Source organism: Prunus dulcis, chromosome 2 (assembly GCF_902201215.1).
Source record: "Prunus dulcis chromosome 2, ALMONDv2, whole genome shotgun sequence".
In the NCBI taxonomy this organism is placed as follows: domain Eukaryota; kingdom Viridiplantae; phylum Streptophyta; class Magnoliopsida; order Rosales; family Rosaceae; genus Prunus; species Prunus dulcis.
Window position 1 is genome coordinate 19,902,888 of NC_047651.1, and position 17,871 is coordinate 19,920,758.

The 17,871-nt window shown below is 37.6% G+C and overlaps 5 protein-coding genes across 7 annotated transcripts; 4 read left to right on the top strand and 1 right to left on the bottom strand.

The window, feature by feature from the left end:
* Positions 1-1,682: 1,682 nt before the first annotated feature.
* On the top strand, positions 1,683-4,292 carry LOC117618583. Of its 2 annotated transcripts, none has more exons than XM_034348220.1 (5): positions 1,683-1,955; positions 2,911-3,161; positions 3,321-3,402; positions 3,808-3,874; positions 3,999-4,052. In XM_034348220.1, the coding sequence occupies exons 2-5, from the start codon at positions 3,038-3,040 to the stop codon at positions 4,050-4,052; spliced, it is 327 nt and encodes a 108-aa protein (XP_034204111.1). In that variant the 5' UTR covers positions 1,683-1,955; positions 2,911-3,037. The 2 variants fall into 2 exon arrangements, with proteins under 2 accessions (XP_034204111.1, XP_034204110.1); XM_034348219.1 differs by having other exon boundaries at positions 1,708-1,955; positions 2,932-3,161; positions 3,999-4,292.
* Positions 4,293-4,663: 371 nt separating this feature from the next.
* LOC117618582 (vacuolar protein sorting-associated protein 24 homolog 1-like) lies at positions 4,664-7,114 on the top strand. The gene is made up of 6 exons (XM_034348218.1): positions 4,664-4,986; positions 5,179-5,255; positions 5,645-5,747; positions 5,901-6,022; positions 6,533-6,727; positions 6,812-7,114. The coding sequence occupies exons 1-6, from the start codon at positions 4,749-4,751 to the stop codon at positions 6,890-6,892; spliced, it is 816 nt and encodes a 271-aa protein (XP_034204109.1). The 5' UTR covers positions 4,664-4,748; the 3' UTR covers positions 6,893-7,114.
* Positions 7,115-7,884: 770 nt separating this feature from the next.
* Positions 7,885-12,216, top strand: LOC117617922 (serine carboxypeptidase-like). The gene is made up of 9 exons (XM_034347546.1): positions 7,885-8,508; positions 8,766-8,934; positions 9,511-9,630; positions 9,823-9,966; positions 10,052-10,202; positions 10,538-10,626; positions 11,053-11,311; positions 11,437-11,570; positions 11,899-12,216. Exons 1-9 carry the CDS (start codon positions 8,186-8,188, stop codon positions 12,025-12,027), a joined length of 1,518 nt encoding a protein of 505 aa, XP_034203437.1. The 5' UTR covers positions 7,885-8,185; the 3' UTR covers positions 12,028-12,216.
* Positions 12,217-12,941: 725 nt separating this feature from the next.
* Positions 12,942-15,500, top strand: LOC117619506. Its single transcript, XM_034349479.1, has 8 exons — positions 12,942-13,167; positions 13,649-13,722; positions 14,089-14,130; positions 14,424-14,465; positions 14,629-14,712; positions 14,810-14,897; positions 15,125-15,222; positions 15,309-15,500. The coding sequence occupies exons 1-8, from the start codon at positions 12,981-12,983 to the stop codon at positions 15,333-15,335; spliced, it is 642 nt and encodes a 213-aa protein (XP_034205370.1). The 5' UTR covers positions 12,942-12,980; the 3' UTR covers positions 15,336-15,500.
* Positions 15,416-17,170, bottom strand: LOC117619505 (U11/U12 small nuclear ribonucleoprotein 31 kDa protein). Of its 2 annotated transcripts, none has more exons than XM_034349478.1 (2): positions 16,292-17,170; positions 15,416-15,581 (listed from the first exon to the last, which is right to left on the bottom strand). In XM_034349478.1, the coding sequence occupies exon 1, from the start codon at positions 17,125-17,127 to the stop codon at positions 16,372-16,374; it is 756 nt and encodes a 251-aa protein (XP_034205369.1). In that variant the 5' UTR covers positions 17,128-17,170; the 3' UTR covers positions 15,416-15,581; positions 16,292-16,371. The 2 variants fall into 2 exon arrangements, with proteins under 2 accessions (XP_034205369.1, XP_034205368.1); XM_034349477.1 differs by having other exon boundaries at positions 15,416-15,625.
* Between the last annotated feature and the right edge of the window lie 701 nt (positions 17,171-17,871).

Here is a 17,871-nt window from a genome sequence, read left to right on the forward strand (position 1 = left end):
CATCGTCTTCTGGTGATCGTATCTTTCACCTAGAGCTTTCCACAGAACCAACGGTTCATCAACCACCACATATTCGCTTTTCAGCGCTTCATGGATGTGGCGGCGAAGAAAGATCATGGCCTTCGCATTCTCTTCAGGCGAAGCATTATTCTCATCTACAATTGTTTGTCCGAGGCCATTGGCTCGTAGATGAATTTTGGCATCCAGGACCCATGATAAAAAGTTGTCCCCGGAAAGGTCCAAGGCAGCAAACTCCAGTTTTGCCAAATTTGCCATCCAAAACTTTAGGCTTGAGATCTGAGACATTTAAACCACTTATTAATATGAATTTCTTTATTCAGGTATATTAATTTATGATAAAAATAAATTGTCATGAATTTGCTGTCCAAAACTTTAGGTTCGAGATCTGGAACATTTAAACCACTTATTAATAGGAATTTCTTTATTCAGGTATATTAATTGATGATAAAAATAAATTGTCATGAATTTGCTGTCCAAAACTTTAGGTTCGAGATCTTGGAACATTTAAACCACTTATTAATAGGAATTTCTTTATTCAGGTATATTAATTGATGATAAAAATAAATTGTCATGAATTAAATTGTTTGCTGTATTGACGTTAATCCCGCACCATATTTTAAATGACAGTAAAGGCGTGGACGATAATTCCGCACCACCCTTTAAAGTAGGTTAATTTACTGTAAAGTAAATTCACAAATTAAATTGCTGTATGGACGTTAATCCCGCACCATATTTTAAATGACAGTAAAGGCGTGGACGATAATTCCGCACACCCTTTAAAGTAGGTTAATTTGCTGTAAAGTAAATTCACAAATTAAATTGCTGTATGGACGTTAATCCCGCACCATATTTTAAATGACAGTAAAGGCGTGGACGATAATCCCGCACCACCCTTTAAAGTAGGTTAATTTGCTGTAAAGTAAATTCACAAATTAAATTGCTGTATGGACGTTAATGCCGCACCATACTTTAAATAACAGTAAAGGAGACAGAGGAATAACCACATAGTGTTGAGTTGAAAAAATTTCAGAAATAAAAGGAGAGACTATCGTGCTGATAACGTGTTATAAAATAACCTGAGATATGTGCGGATATTGAGCTGTACGTAAAATAGATAAGACACAGCTTTTAACGAGGTTCGGCTATGCCTACGTCCTCGGAGAGCAGCAGCGGTAACCTTTCACTATAAAAATCTGTGGCTACAACTTTAGTGTTTACAACATATGTGGCTCACTGAATTTTCTCTCTAGGAAAATTTCTCTCTGCTTTCTCTTCTCTCTTTTCTTTCTTTTTTCTTCTTCTTTCTTTCTTTCCGTTTCTCTTCTTATTTATAGGCTGAGAAAATCACTATTCATCACTATTCATCACTATTCACCCGTGACAGACAAACTCTATCAAAGCCGCCAAATGAACAGTAATGAATAGTAAATGAACAGTAATAAATAGTTAGTGGGCTCCACATAAAGACTTTTATAACATGACTAAAGAATTAGTAAAAGTCCAATTTTTGTGGTGAGGAAAAGTACTCAACCATTGAAGTGGAAGTCTAAAAAGGTGATATTTTCTTTTTCTTTTTAGGAAAGAAAAAGAGAAACTTTTCTTCAAAATTAAATTTCGTGTTGGAGTTGGAGGTGGAGGTGGCTGGACGACATTCTCATAACTTCAAAATTCAATTTGTGGAGAAACTTTTTAGTCCAATCCGAATCACATCCACGTCGGCAACAGAGAGTCACTGAAAACCACTGCGCGAAGCCAACAAAACCATAAAACCAGAAAAACAAAAGAAACGTTTCTAACTCTTCTTATTGCATTATTGCATTGTTGCTCACCCAAACCAAACCCGCATATTTTTCATAAGCCAAATTCACACTCTTTCTCTTTCCCTCTCAATCTTTGTAATCTGTGAACGATTCGCGTGAAACGTAGGCAACAAGGTACTTGTCTAGCATTAAATTCATCTCTGTTTTTCCTTTTTCTTGTGAGTTTCTGGCTTCGGTATGAAGTGTGCTCATAGATCTCAAATGGGGTTGTTTTGTTTTTGGCTTTTATGGAAGAAATGCATTGGAAATGTTTGAAAATCTTTTGGGTTTTCCATTTCTGTGAACTTCCCCTTTTCTCTGCATCTGTCTTTTCTGATATGGTTATCTTCTACGTAGTGTTTCTTTTTCCTCTTTGAAAATTGCCTTAAAGATATGGTCTTTTAGTTATTTTCATTGTACAGCAACAAAAAGGAAATAAATGTGAAGTAGATTAGTTAGTTTGGAGGTGAAGAAAATGGATTAAAGGTTAATACCTGAAGATTAAGTTCCTTTGGTTCTGGGTTCATTATTGAATTATCTATGTTCTGGGTTCATTATTGAATTATCTATGTTCTGGGTTTGCAAAGAATGATTTACATTTTTGCTTGAAGAATTGAAATGTAAATTCTTTATCGTTATCATGACTTGTGTTCTTGTTGGATGGGTCATTCTTTCAATTGGGTTTCTGTCAAATTAGGTCACGGTTCTTGCGGTAGCCTCTTTGTTTTGTTATCAAAGAATCATCTTTTAAGCTCGGCTTCTGGGTAATGATGAAAGGCATGAAAACAATGCTCACTTTTGCAATCAACATGGATTTAAAATATGCAGAATTGAATTTGCAGGCCCTATTCTTGGAATATTGTAAAGCTTGAGGAAAGTAATTTTTGGATATTTCAACATGGATGCATATGACTTTATAATTAAATCAATTATATGCAATAGTGGAGCTTATGAAGTTAGTAATTTGCCTATAGGTAGTTATTTATGTTTAACAACAGGTGCTACATGATACTTTCTTCTTCATTTATCTTTCGTTTCTCTGTTTGTCACCTGGTGGAGCTTCCATATTGCTAAGCAGTAATTGCTTTAGAAAATTTTGCTTTTTTTTCAGGTGGCCATATGTGTTAGTAAAACACTGGAAGGTGCTTCTCAAAAGAAACAGTTCTCAACAATCTTAGTGTTGTCACAGAAAGGAATGGTCACTCAACTTGGAGAAAATGGAGGTGAATACTGGAAATTCCTGTTACAATGAAAAGCAATATTTAGTTCATTCCAAATCTACCAATGAAGAAAAAAGGCCTGCAGAAAAAGAATCGAGCACTCCTGTATTTGTTAATTATGGTAAGTTCTTTAGATAATATTTGCTCTGACGATGATGTAAGTCCCCATTGTCATTTCCTAACAACCCAAAAAACAAAAGTTGATTTGTTTTTGTCATTAAGTAATTGGTATCAATCATTTTGTTCTTTGGAGAGATAATCAAGCTAATTTACTTCGTAGCTGCAATTGCTTGGCATGAGAGTAGAAAAAAGTGGGTTGGTGATCAGCGGATGCAAAGAATGGCAAAGGATCCAATCATAAGGTAATTCTTCTTCAAAAAGCATCATGGATAGAATGGAGTTAGTTGTTGTTATAGTCACAATTAAAGAATTTACATCATGGATGTTAGTAAACTAGAAACCTCTATCTCAGTTCTTGAATTTTAGTTTGCAGGTTTGCCAAAAAGGTGCTGCTTTTCTGTTTTGGAATGTTATATACTTATATATATGTGGGGTGTTTGCGTGTTTTCAAATACTTTCCACCTTCAAATTTAAACACTGACATAAACCTAAGAAGTTCCTGCAACATTAGAATGGTGTTGATGGCAATAACTTACATACCTCTGTCATGATTATTGATGATAATCTGTGGCTTTGCCCAATTATTTCGGTTGAATTATAGCTACTGAAAGAATTTCTGGAAGATGATGCAAAATTTTATGTTGCAGCTGGTCAACAGCATATGAAGATCTGCTTTCGACGCATGACTCTTTTCCTGAGCCAATCCCCTTAACTGTAAGTTTTTTTGTTTGTTTCCGAAGATGATTCAATGTGTTTCATTTGTAGAATCAGATTTTGCGATATCTTGTAATGAAGTTTTCCTAGTACTGTGAACTTAAGTGACTGGTGTACTGTGCAGGAAATGGTAGACTTTTTAGTTGATATATGGCATGATGAAGGCCTCTTCGATTAGACAGTGTGGAGACAGATTAAAGTTGAAGAAGTCATGAAAACCCTTACAGTCCCTAAATATAATCTAATTTCATGTAGATGATCTGATACATGAGGTGGGAAAGCATTGCTAGGAACAAAAGGAAAATCCTTTTTCATCTTCTTAATTCTTTGCATTGTAAAATCTAGATATTGTACAACATTACCTCTTCAATTGTTGGGGAAAAAAATTAATGTAATCCCACTCAGTTCTAATTCTGAACTATGACTACGAATAATTTAAAGGAGAAGTTAGTTGTATTTGTTGCTTCTTTGCCATCAGAGGTCCAACTTATAAGGATCATGTGTTTCAACCTTTCTACCTATTACCACAATTACCAATCCAATTATTACAACTTACAAAGTAAGCATTGAACATTTAAGATTTACGCTTCATCATAGTATAATCAACGAACAGATTTGAGGATTTAAACTTCTGATACAAAGAAGAACTTGAGTCTCGACTAAGTGATACTTCTCTTTCCACCGTTCAAACATGTCCTAAATTCAACTCTTCCCTTCTTCGCCCGTTCATTAAAAAAATTCCTCCCCTTTCATCTTTTGTTTTAAAAGAAAATTTAAATTGATGAGACCTTAAAAACAAGGAAAGGAAAGCGCGGCGAAGGACAGTTGGTGACGCGGAAAGGAGAAGTCTCAGTGGAGGGAAAGGAGAAAATAGATGCACACGCTTGGATTGGATCTTAAATCACAAGCGAGAGAGCATTATTGCTGTTCAGTATTCTTCATTTTCCTGAGAATTAGAAAGAGAGAAAACGAAGGGAACAAAATTAACGAACTAAAAAAGATGAACAAAGTCAAGAGCTTGTTAAAACCGAAACCCAACCCATCAGAGCAGCTGAGAGATTGGCAGAGACGACTTCGCCAAGAGTGCCGCAACCTCGAGCGCCAAATCAGAGGCAATGCTCTCTCAATCTCTATTAAAGTTTCCTTCTTTTGCAAATTACATAAGTTTTTTGTTCTGGGTCAATTTCAGTTGGTTTGGATTTGCTTTCCTTTGTTTTTTTCAATGGTTTTAATTCATGGTTTTGTCTGTTTTTTGTTGGTTTGGTGATTAGTTTAGTCTAAAAAGAGATGCTTTTGTTTCTCAGATATTCAGAAAGAAGAGAAGGCTGTTCATAAATCCATTAGAGAGGCTGCCAAGAGAAATGACATGGGCACAGCCAAGGTACTGTAACTTTTGATGTTAATCTCTCCTCAATCATCAATTAGTTTGCTAGCAAGTTAGAAACTGGTTGCACAAAAGCATTATTTTCAAAATGTGAACTTGAAGAGAAAGCTTTGCTTGTTAGTTTATGAAGCTTCCAAAGTCCAATTGTTCACTAATGTCGGGGTTATGCCCATTGGAATCATTTTCTGCTTTATGGTTTTGGGCCATTTGATGTCTTTGTTCAGTATAATCAGAACCTGTTTTTGTATTCGTAGGCTTTTTACACGTAGAATGCTAGTAATGTGCTCCTTAATCCTTGTGATGGATGTCTACTTGTGTTAGCTTCTTGTTGTGATCATCATATCATGTAGATTCTGTGTATTGATCAATCTGTGAATTAAGTTCAGGCACTTGCAAAGGAAATTTTGATGTCGAGGAAAGCTGTAAATCGCCTTCATGAAAATAAGGCCCAACTGAATTCAATATCAATGCACCTCGGAGAAAGTGTTGGTATTGCTTTACACATATAAACATTATTTTTGTTCACCTATGCTTATGTTTTCTCACATTTGTACCTTTTATGTAACTCCTCAAACCATCACCACCCCCTTCCCCTTGGTTTAAGTCGGCTTCTTGTTATTTATATGTTGTATGTGCTTGCAGCACTTGCCCGTACTGTTGGTCATCTGTCAAAGAGTGCAGAGGTCATGAAACTTGTCAATAACCTCATGAAAGCTCCGGAAATGGCTGCCACAATGCAAGAATTTACCAAAGAAATAACCAAGGTAAGATCCCTTAAAACGCTTTTTGGGTGGCTGTTAGAAACTATAACTCCCTCTGATGACCCTACTTTCTTAAGTGTTGAAGTGGGGATTATATCTCTTGCTTTTCTTTTTTCTTTTTTACTGTTTATCTGTCTTGAAATGTTATATGGTGTATTATGTCACATAATGATCCTATAAATGATTCGACTGAGATATTTGAATTCACTTATTGTAGAACCTTGGGTGTTTTTTATTCTGAATATGCTTATTATTTTCAATTTCTCTTCCTTAATCAATGAACAATGAGAGTGCCGGATATTACCAAATCCTTTTGACAATAAGAATGAATTATGTCTGAGTACATCCTTTGACTTGCTCCTTGTTTGGGGAACCATATTTTTTTTGAAAATGTGAAGAGAATGAAGCATATCTGAAGCTTCAGTTTGTGGAATTTGTTTAGGTGCTTGTTTACTTTATATATAGCTTCTATTTTCTTCAAATCTTTAGATGTAAGACTATTTCGTCATACAGGCTGGGGTGATTGAAGAATTTGTAAATGATGCTGTTGATTCGGCATTAGATTCGGAAGATATAGAAGAGGAAACCGAAGAAGAAGTTGAAAAGGTCCTGAGTGAAATAGCTGGTGAGACAGCTGCACAGCTTCCAGAAGCGGTCAGAAAGGAGAGGACAAAGGTAGCTGCCCAGGGAGCTAGTGCTTCACAAGACGTACGTGCAATAGACTCCATTTCTAGCTTCTCTTTTTTCCTTTGCAAGTTGCAAAGATATAACTCTTGTTATTAATTCATGCAGGAAGAAGCTATAGCAGAGGGTGCCGATGATGAGGAAGAGTTAGAAGAATTGAGGGCACGGCTTGCTCAAGTGAGATCGTAACTTTTCATGACGTACTTGCAGCTTGTTCCCTTGTTATTAGGGAAAAGTGTTTGTGTATTTTGTAAAGGCCTATATTTAGTACATCCAAAGTTTAGAAAGTTATTGTTCTATTCAACAGTTGAGGGCTCTAGACACAGCTACAATGTATAAACAAGACAAACATTATATCGATCAGTTATCTAATAGATGCCTTATTAGTTATAACTATGTTCTGTTTGTGCAATACACATCGATTTATATGTATTTTTATAATTCGTATATATATCAACAACTGACAATCATCTGCGCATGCCTTACCTCAAGTTGTTGGCTACAGACTTTGCTGTAAAGCTAAGGTTTTGATCTATATATAGCTTCTGACAAAGACATCACTTGGGATGATCATTGAATTGGCATTTGCTATTGTTTGTTTTGCTTGTAATTGTAATGCACAAGTCTTGATTTAAAAGAGCCAAAGCCGCTAACTCTACTCACGAGTATTGCATTTTCTGAGTAGATCCCATCAATACTCAATTTCTTTCTCATCCAAAAAAATCATTCAATCAGCACCACCCTTCCTAGTTCTCTTTCTGTAGCTAAGTTCCACTCCAATCTCTTTGCTCAAACTTTACACATTTACAACAGAATTAGGAAAAATTATTGCACGGTATTAAAATAGAATCATGTAATATTATTAAGGCCTAGTTTATAACATGAGTAAATTGGTAACGCCTTGTTGAAAAATTATTCATCAACGTTCTTCATGTTTCATGCAACTTTACCTAGTTTTTTCAGAAAAAACAAGTACCAATCTCCAAAAGTCGGTACAAAATACATATTGCCCTTTTACAATATGTGAATGAATGGGGATCATCCTCAGCCTCAAGAGAAACCCTTCTGCGTGCACTTCTTTAACAGTAAGCCGTTTTACACGTAATTACAACCCCCACCATTTTCTTTTTTTTTTTGGCTTATTTTAAGGCAACTCCTTTTCTGCAACCGAAAGCAACGTGGACACGTCACCACCACCATAAACCGAACACCGTCTCAGCACCCAATCCCCTGCAACCAGTTCCACCGACTCAAGCTCAAAAGGCCCACGAAACTAAATCCAACGGTGCTGATCCGTTCAGCATCTGTACTTGACCGCATGGGATGAATACCCCAACTACTCGCCCCAACAACTCAACAGTCCACTTATATATCGTCGGGCGTCGAGACCGTTAGTTACCTTACCGCCTTCTCTTCTTCCCTGTACTCATTTTCTCTCCCGTTACATTTCCTCTCTCCAACTCAAAACGCAGAGCGCAAGCAATGAAACGACCGATGTCTCTTCCTGTTCCCTTTCTTCTTCTTCTTCTCTCTACAGTCGCTTCTGCGAAGCTCACGAACCCTCTGGGCCTCGCCAGGTCCAGCTTCCCGTCCGTACTCGCGCAGGAGCTCATCAGAGCCTTCAATCTCTTCCCCAAGGAAGATATCAACATCATCGACGGCCCTGATTCCTCAATCTTCCACGATTCGCCGAGGCTCGTCGAGAAGCGCTTCAATCTCCCCAACCTCGTCGGCTCCGGAGTCTCCGTCGAGGACCTCGGCCACCATGCCGGCTACTTTAAGATCGAGCATTCTCATGCCGCAAGGTCAGCTTTGTAAACGCTTAGGATTGAGACGTTTTAATGCTATCAAATTGCTAATTTTGTGTTGCATGGTCAATTTGAAGTTTTTTTTTTTGAGGGGTTTATTTGGATTTGGTTTGAACTTTAGGGTTTTATGGTTAGCTGAGCTTCAATTTCTAGGAAATGAGTTGGTTAAACTTTGTTATATTGTGGGGAATTTTATGTATTGAATTTAGGTGCTTGCTTTGTGTTCTCACTTTTCAACTTGTGTGATACTGTAGGATGTTCTACCTTTTCTTCGAGTCTCGCACTAACAAGAAGGACCCTGTTGTTATATGGTTGACTGGAGGCCCAGGGTGCAGCAGTGAATTGGCTGTATTTTATGAAAATGGTCCTTTCAATATCGCAAATAACTTGTCCCTGGTGTGGAACGAGTATGGTTGGGATAAGGTATATGGGACTGTCTCCATTTTATTCTTCATTGTAATGGTTGGATGTGATCGTGTCTTGTCCTTGATATGTTTGAATCTCGCTTGTTATTTATTAATATTTTACCTGTGTGCCTAATTTGACAAGATGCTTGTGAATGGAGAGTATTGGTAGTTTGGTTATACTTGTTGCCTTACTGTATCTTTCAGTACTTGCTCATAGGCCCTATCAGAAGTGTTCCTCCGGTTCTGAAATTTTTTGAAGAGTAGTTTTATAACAAGTCCTTGAATTATTTGTTCTAATATTTTTACCTTGTAAATCGTTTGTAAAAGTTTTTCTAAATCATGTCGCACTTGAATGAAAGTGACTCATAGACACCTCTTGAATTATATTTATTTTTACCTGCATGATATCTGAGGCTGTCACTGATTTATATACATCCTAAAGTAAAGAGCTTGGTGCTGTTAAATGATTTGGGATCATCATATCGGCCATGCAAAGTAGAATTCTTTGTAAATAATGGAGTTTCATGTCTGTTTCTACAGCTCCTTGTCATTTGCGTGAGAGGTAACAATGCTATTTTTATTTCATTTGCAGGCATCTAACCTTCTGTATGTTGACCAACCTATTGGGACTGGCTTTAGTTATAGTACTGACAGACGCGATATTCGACACTCAGAAGATGGCATTAGTAATGACCTTTATGACTTCTTACAGGTGTGACAGTTGTCCTTCATTTCTAAGACAATGAAGTTCAGTGTTCCCAAATTTACTGAGCTATTATTTCCTATGAACAAATCACTGATTATTAGTTATTTTGGATATATATATATATATATATTTCAAACATAAGGTTTATTGTTGTATTGTATAGTAGTATGACTTATTGTGCTCTTTCTATGATGTTAGGCCTTCTTTACTGAGCACCCTGAGTTGGCAAAGAATGACTTTTACATAACTGGAGAATCATATGCTGGACACTACATTCCAGCTTTTGCTGCTCGTGTCCACCGAGGAAACAAAGCTAAAGAAGGAGTTCATATAAATCTAAAGGTAATAATCTCCAGGATTTTCTAGTTTTGAGAATTCTAATGGGTCATTTCATGGTTTATTAAATTTAGAAAAACTGGTTGAACAGGGATTTGCCATTGGAAATGGGCTCACTGAACCTGCTATCCAGTATAAGGCTTACACAGATTTTGCATTGGACAATGGAATAATCACGAAAACTGACCATGATCGTATTAACAAAGTGCTTCCAGTTTGTGAAATGGCTATTAAGCTTTGTGGTAAGTGACATATGATAGTGGTCTCTTCCTCATTTTGTAGTTCCTTTTTTTTTTTTTTTTCCCCTTTCAAATTTCTTTTAGTTTCTCTTTATCTTTGGACCCCAAGACATGCAAAATTGTTTGTTAAAGTTTGCAGTTCACTTGATCATGATAACACATTAGGGATGGCTCCTTTCTGTTTTAATTTCTCTTTTTGTGTTTTCTCTTCTCTAAGGTGTGGATGTCTGTCTTAGAATTTTCTGTGGGTTTATCTGTATTATGCAAGCCTGTCCGTACTTATTAGCCGCATTAGTTGGTCTCTGCTTCTTGTTTAAATGAACATTCTGTTGTTTCAGGCACTGATGGTACGGTCTCTTGCATGGCTTCATATTTTGTTTGCAATACCATATTCAGTAGCATCCTTGCGCGGGCTGGAAACTTAAATGTAAGTTAACTTTTCATTCATTCTTGACAGAATGATTTCTCTTTCATTATTGACAGAATGATTTCTCTTTAATCTATATGTTGTCATTTTCTCATTCAACATGTTTTAAAGCATGATAAACTTTTTTATCTGAAAGTTTAAAGAAATTGGTTTTCCCAAACTCAATTAAATCTGTGGAAACTGATGTGAGTTTTAACAAATGATTAATGGCCTGGGCGTGCATGTTCCTCAACTTTGTTTTCCCTTAACATCAGCAGGAAAATATTGAGGAAGAAAATATTACTTTAATTATCGCATTTTCTGAACATCTGTTATTCCACTAATGAGTCAAATAATGCTATGTGGAGCTTGTCATCTTTAGAGATAATGGTGCCAGAGGAACTCGGGGTAGATGTGAAGTTTGACAGACATTATTTCATTGTGTAGTACTATGACATCAGAAAGAAGTGTGAGGGGAGCTTCTGCTATGATTTCTCAAACATGGAGAAATTCTTGAACCAGAAACCTGTTAGAGAGGCACTCGGAGTTGGGGACCTAAGTTTTGTTTCATGTAGCCCTACGGTGTATCAAGCCATGCTGGTGGACTGGATGAGGAACCTCGAAGTGGGCATTCCTACTCTTCTTGAGGATGGAATCCAGCTGCTTGTGTATGCCGGAGAATATGATCTAATCTGCAACTGGCTTGGTAGGACTTTTAGCGTTATTTGATAGAACTTACCAAACCATCTGTAGTAATATGTATATATACTCGTTTTTTTTTTCTTCCTGAAATGTAATTCTTACCCATGCGTATAAATATCTGTACGATAGGTAACTCAAGGTGGGTCCATGCCATGGAATGGTCTGGTCAGAAAGAGTTTGTGTCTTCTCCAGAAGTTCCTTTTGTTGTTGATGATTCAGAAGCAGGAGTTCTTAAGAACTATGGACCTCTTAGTTTCCTGAAGGTATCTCTCTCTCTCTCTCTCTCTGTGACATGTGTGCACACTGAAGGAAAACTGAATTGATTCTCATTTAACTTGATTGAATAATCATTAGAGGTCTGCTTATATATACAAAGTAATAAGAGTAGCTGAGCATTTGACAGCTGTACAGTTTAGTTAGAGATGGCTAAACTAATCATAACAAATCTAACAGTATTCTGTTGAAGTTAACCACTATGATGAACGGTTGTGATCTGATCGTCTTGTATCTCTATCACTCACATCATCTGCATTTCTACCTATCCGTAGACAATGATTGACCTAGTTATATGGTATGTCCAACAACAAACAGGTCCATGATTCGGGTCACATGGTTCCGATGGACCAGCCCAAGGCTGCATTGGAGATGCTGAGGAGGTGGACTCGGGGCACACTTTCTGAAGCTGCGGCGGAACCAGAAAAAATGTTTGCTCAGATGTGATTTACCTCGGAATATGACCCAAAATGGGGTGATCAGTATAGGATATTAGGGTTTCCATGGTTTCTCAACGAGCTTGTAAATATTTCTCCTAAACCGTTGAAGCTGTATTGAGGGGCTAACAGTTTCTAGACAATGCGTTATCTTTTCTTAAGATACTTTGAAATGAATAAAAGACAGCTTGTGGATAAATATTTGTTTTCTTAAAATACATTCTTAAGCCATCGTTCTTTTCGAAGGTTGAACAAAATCTGACCTCTGAAAGACAATTCCATCTACGCACATCGTTCAAATGTCCTGGGCATCAATAATCTAGTAAGTAATGGAAATTGTGAAGTCTAAGAAAAATAGCGAAGTGACTCCATTGCTGGCCACCTTTTTATGAATTTTTCTGAAAAATTCAATCTTTTCAATTATTTGACAAATATAGTTAGCCTTGAAGAAGCGAAAAAGAAAAGAAAAAGGAAAACAGAATTTGGACTTAGATTTCAAATATTCTATTTGTAGAGTCTAGCCGCGCGGCTATACACTAAGCGGTTATAGCCGAGCGGCTATACTCCGGATTTTTTAATAAAAAAGAGTACAGCCGACCGGCTTTACTGGGTTGATTTTTTAATTCTTTTTTATAAATAGTATAGCCGCGTGGCTATTCCCCGAGTTTTTTATTATAAAAGAGTATAGCCGGGCGGCTGTACTGGGGCCTTGTTTTAAATTCTTTTTTATAAATAGTATAGCCGCCCGGCTATACAATGGATTTTTTATTATAAAAAAGAGTATAGCCGCCTGGCTTTACGGGTTGTTTTTAATTCTTTTTGATAAAAAGTATAGCCGATAAAAAGTATAGCCGCGCGGCTATACTATTGGCCCGATAATAAACCCGAAACCTGTTTATATTTCCAACCGACTTTATCAAACGAACGTGTTTGTAATTCCGTGGAGCATTTGTTGCTAAAGCAATGGCAGCTGCTCCTGCTCTTGCTCTCTCTCTAAATAATTCGCCGAATTCTCGTCTGCTTTTAGCTCCTTCAGTTTGGGTAAATTCTTTGGTGGTTCCAAGGATTTCAACAGTTTCTTCATCTTCTTCATCAGCAAAGAAAACCCATCACTCGAAGCTCAAACACTCCCCAAAAGCTTCTTCTGAAGGTACTTTCTCATCTTCTCAACTTGAATTTCATTCATTCTAAAATTACTGGTGATGGCCTGGGCATCTCCTCAATTCGTGTATGAAGCTAAAGGAATATAATAAGAGGTTCACTGGAATTACTTCAAAGCTTATCTCTTAGCCTTAGCCCTTTGGGATGGAGATGCTCTCAGAAAATATATATTTCAGCTGAGCTAGGCTCTAGGCGGGCCAGGCGGGCTAGGCGCTAGGCAGCCCCTCCATCACAAATTAATTATATAAAATTAAAATAAATAAATGCCTACGCGCCCGCCTAGGCCTCGATTACTCCTCTAGGAGCTAGGGTATTTAGTTTCTAGTTACCCGAAAAAAGATTGTCTTTTTATGTTACCATCAAGATTCACTTTCCATAACTTGACTCCTTTTCTTTTGTTCTCATTTGTTTGAAGGCATATACTGCCAGCTTATATTTGTTTCCGTGTAATTTTCTTTACAACTTTACAGGAGTTCCTAGTGAGTTGATTGAAGATTCAAAATTCGTTCCTCTAAATGCTGATGATCTAATATATGGTCCACCTGTAAGTTGTGGTTAGTTTCACTCCAGTTATGATAAATGCTACTTGCCTATGTTTCTACTTTAGAAGATTGCCCAGAATAGAGAAAAATCTCTACTTTAGGATCTGATTGTTATGAGATTTTTGTTTGCTTTTATTATCTGAAGTTCTGAAAAGTTGGACATTTGGTAAATCTGTTCATGATAAACTTTCAAATACTTGAAAGAATCTTTTGAGAATATTTTACTACTACTAGGAGTAAGCGTACTGTGGAATTATTACATAAACCTGCCTTGCAAATGTAAATCATTGTTTTTTCCGTAGATGTAAGCTGATGAAATGCTATTCCAATAGTAATGAGGTTGAAGACTCAAACTTTCTCTTTTCCAGGCTCTATTATTTTTGGGCTTTGAAGTGGAAGAAGCTGGGAAGGTAACATTCACTTTCCCATTCTATTTCAGGTTTTTAGACTACTTTTATTGTTTCCCCATTTCTGTCTTGACCAATGCATCACAACGGTAGAGTTTTCATTTCTTCTTCTAAAACTGAAACCATTCACAAGGATTGCTGCTCGAAAGTTTCAAAAACCAGTTTTCTGTAGACGCTGCCAGGAACCTTCGTCTCATAAAGTAGATTGTTCTTGTAGATAAATTAAATGGTAATTTTGTAGTGTCACACATATGAACAATAGTTCTGGCTCATCACTTATGTGTCTTCTGGTGCAGATACAACAGTTTCTGAAAGAGTTGGATGCTGAATTCCTCAAGGTAAACTCCTCATATTTTTATCATTATGTTCATTTTCTATGTAAAAAAGCTACAAAAGAACGGAAAAGAGTAAGTTTTCCCTTTGAGGGTTGACCTAGGAAATTGAAAAGGTCAGTCAATTGTTTACCAATTTCCTGTTTGATCTTAATATCAGTTTTTGTAGGTTATTTATTGTACTGAAGACATGATTACTCGTTCACTCTGGGAAGCAATGAATACAAGCCAACCCAATTTGGAAGCATTGAAGGTTGAAGTCTTTATCTTGCTAATTCTTTTATGTTATCTTCATTCTTAAGTCCTAACTTGTAGCCAGCCTCCAATAATTGACATTTTGTGTTCTGTAGATTGTCAAGGGACTGCCACGAATCTGTTTCTTATCTGGTCTTAGTGGGGAGGAGATGATGGCGTTCATTGATTCTTTCACAGAAGCAGGTACCTTAAAGTTTCTCTATCGATCAAATGCCACTCTCTGTTGGTCTCATTTTTTAAGCCACTTCTTGACTGAGAATGGATTTCATTTCTTGTATGGAAATGGCCAACAGCCAAATAACATGGATGAGTCTATGATTAAATATATCTACGAACCCAACAAAGTTCTCTTTGAAGACAATTTTTATGCCCATGTATATTTACTGGCATTGTTCTTTTGGTTTACACAGGACTAGGGCTGCCTGTTTTTGCAGCCCTTGTTCCCAACAGTGCTGATAAACTGCTGGAGGAGTTGATAGAAGAAATTATGGAGGACCATGAAATGCTAGTGAGTATATCTTCGTGCTCCGTTTGTATAAATATACGAAAATCGTCTGTCCGTTATCTGACGTGTACATTTTTATTCCCATGCAGACTGCAAAGGAAAAGGAAAAGGCATAGGCTATGCAGATTCGATTGTTGGAAGATTTGAGTTTTGTTTCTGTGCTTGAGATTTGTATTTAGTGTAAGTCAAAGAGATGTGAAAATAACTAGCAACTATCATCATTATATCTTTGGAAACGTTTGGAATTCATATATTAGAAACTGCAATCATACAATTACAAACCAAGGAACGGCCTTTCTTTTTAAGCATCTCTGTCACTGGTGCCAAAAGTGATCCAGGCCATCAGCAACAATATTGCAACGCTGTTGCGAGTAAATCGATTAGAAGATGAATGTACGGCAGTCTCCTGCCAAAAACATGAATAAATTGGAAGATTTAGAACCTAACGAACATGAGAACCTGCTGTTCGGAAGCTAGTCCTAAATTCATCAAATTCTATGAAGCTAACTAGCAGTCAAACAATTCCGGTAACAAGATAAAAAGATGTTTTCTAAAACGGAAACTGGAAATTTAATTTTGCCTTAACTTGCTCGAAGAGTTCAAATCACCATGGGAAAAAAGACGCTATACGGCAACCAAATTTGTCAAAAGATATGCAGCAAATCCAACAGTACAAACTTAGCTCATTATAGATTTTTTTAATTCAAGTTCACATGGCTTCTATTAGAAGTAACTGCTCTAATATGAAAAAACACAGTGGGTACTTGAACCTATGATCAGATCATCGGGGTGCTTAAAATTGGGGGATCAAATAGCAAAGAACCAGGTTTATGAATATCAAGACAATGGAAAATGATGTTCATAATTGCTTAGCTTCAAGGATTTGTATCAAATAAGCAAAGCTATCTGATCATGCTCTTCAATTAACATAAATTGAAACAAACAAGCATCCAAAATTATCTGAAACTGCAAGTAGCTAAACTAGGATCCAATTGATCACTGTTCTTAATCATAAACAACAACAAAACTAAACCAAAATATCAAAACAGAAAATTAACAGAAAAAGGCATACCTTGAATGATGACCCAGTTGAAATCACCCAATTCCAAGCAAAACCCACATCACAAAATCAACCAAACCATTAATCACTAATCACCCATCTTCATCATCATTGTCACTCTCATCACTAAAGTAACTAGATTTCTTCACACCCTTCCTCCTCTTCTTCTCCTCCAACTCCTCCCCCACCAGCAACCTCTGGTCGGCTCCACTATCCACCACCGACGCCCAATTATCATCCTCAAACCTCTCATCTCCACTGTCCCCCTCGGCCTCTTCCACACGCGCCGCCGCACTTCCACCACCACCGCCGCCACCTCTCCTTACTCGCTTCGGCGGCGGCCGCTCCCTGGGTCCCAGCTGGTTCTTCGGACACTCGTACGACAAATGCCCTTCTTCACCGCACTCGTAGCACCGGCTCTTGTCCTTGTACTCCCTCTTCTTAATGAACTCAGCGGCTCGGCCGTTGTCGGAGGCGATGGAGGCGGAGAGCTTCCGGCCGTTGAGAATCTTCCCGTGCATCTCACCCGCCGCCGAGACCGCGTCGGTGCGCGAGACGAACTGGACGAAGGCGACTCCGCGGCTCTGGCGGGTCTCGCGGTTTTTGAGGACCGTGACTCGGGCGATCTTGCCGAAGTGGGAGAAGAGGGTGTGGAGGTCCGAGTTGGTGAGAGAATAGTCGAGGTTTGAGACGTAAAGGGTCGATTTTGATGGCGCTAGGGTTCCTGAGCCCGACCCGCTCTGCTTAGTTGCGGGTTTTCGAGTCTCCGGGGCTGAGGCGTATCGGTAATAGAAGGTTTCGTCCTCGTCTTCGTCGCTGCTGTTCTTCTTCTTCTTCTTTTCCACCATTGTCGATATCTCTCTCGAAGTAAAGCTCTCGACTTTGAGAGCTTTTTCCTTATTTTTCTTTTTCTTTTTGTCTATTTTTGTCAGAGCACGTGGAGGTCACGTGAGATTTGCAAAACCAGAAAAATAAAGGCTTTTTTATGGATATGCCCCTGAGCTTTCAAAATAGTCTTAGATTACTACCTGTTTTTTGAAATGTCTCAATATACCACCTATATTTTCAATAAGTGTCTCACGTTAGCTATTCCGTCAGATTTGAGAAAAGTTCCATTAGTTGATGTGGCCCCCACTTCTTGTCAATCTCTTAACAAGAGAGAGTAAGGGTTAGTTAGGTTGAGAAAATGAAGAATTTAGGAGAAGAATGTTAGGTTGAGGGAATTTCAGATTTTGGAATCTCGAAATTCAAATTTGGAAGAAAAGTGGGAATTTGATTTGGGGATTTCAGATTTGAGAGATCCCCACAACATTCAAACCATCCTTCTCCTCCCAAATCTGAAATCCCCAAATCTAATTTCCCATTTTCTTCAAAATTCCTCATTTTCTCCCAAATCTAAAATTCCCTCAACCTAACATTCTTCTCCTAAATTCCCCATTTTCTCCCAAATTCTCCCTTTTCTCAATCTGACTAACCCTTCCTCTCCCTTGTTAAGAGATTAAAAAGAAGCGAGTTCTCTCAAATCTAACGGAATAGCTAACGTGAGACACTTATTGAAAGTATAAATGATATATTGAGATATTTCAAAAAAA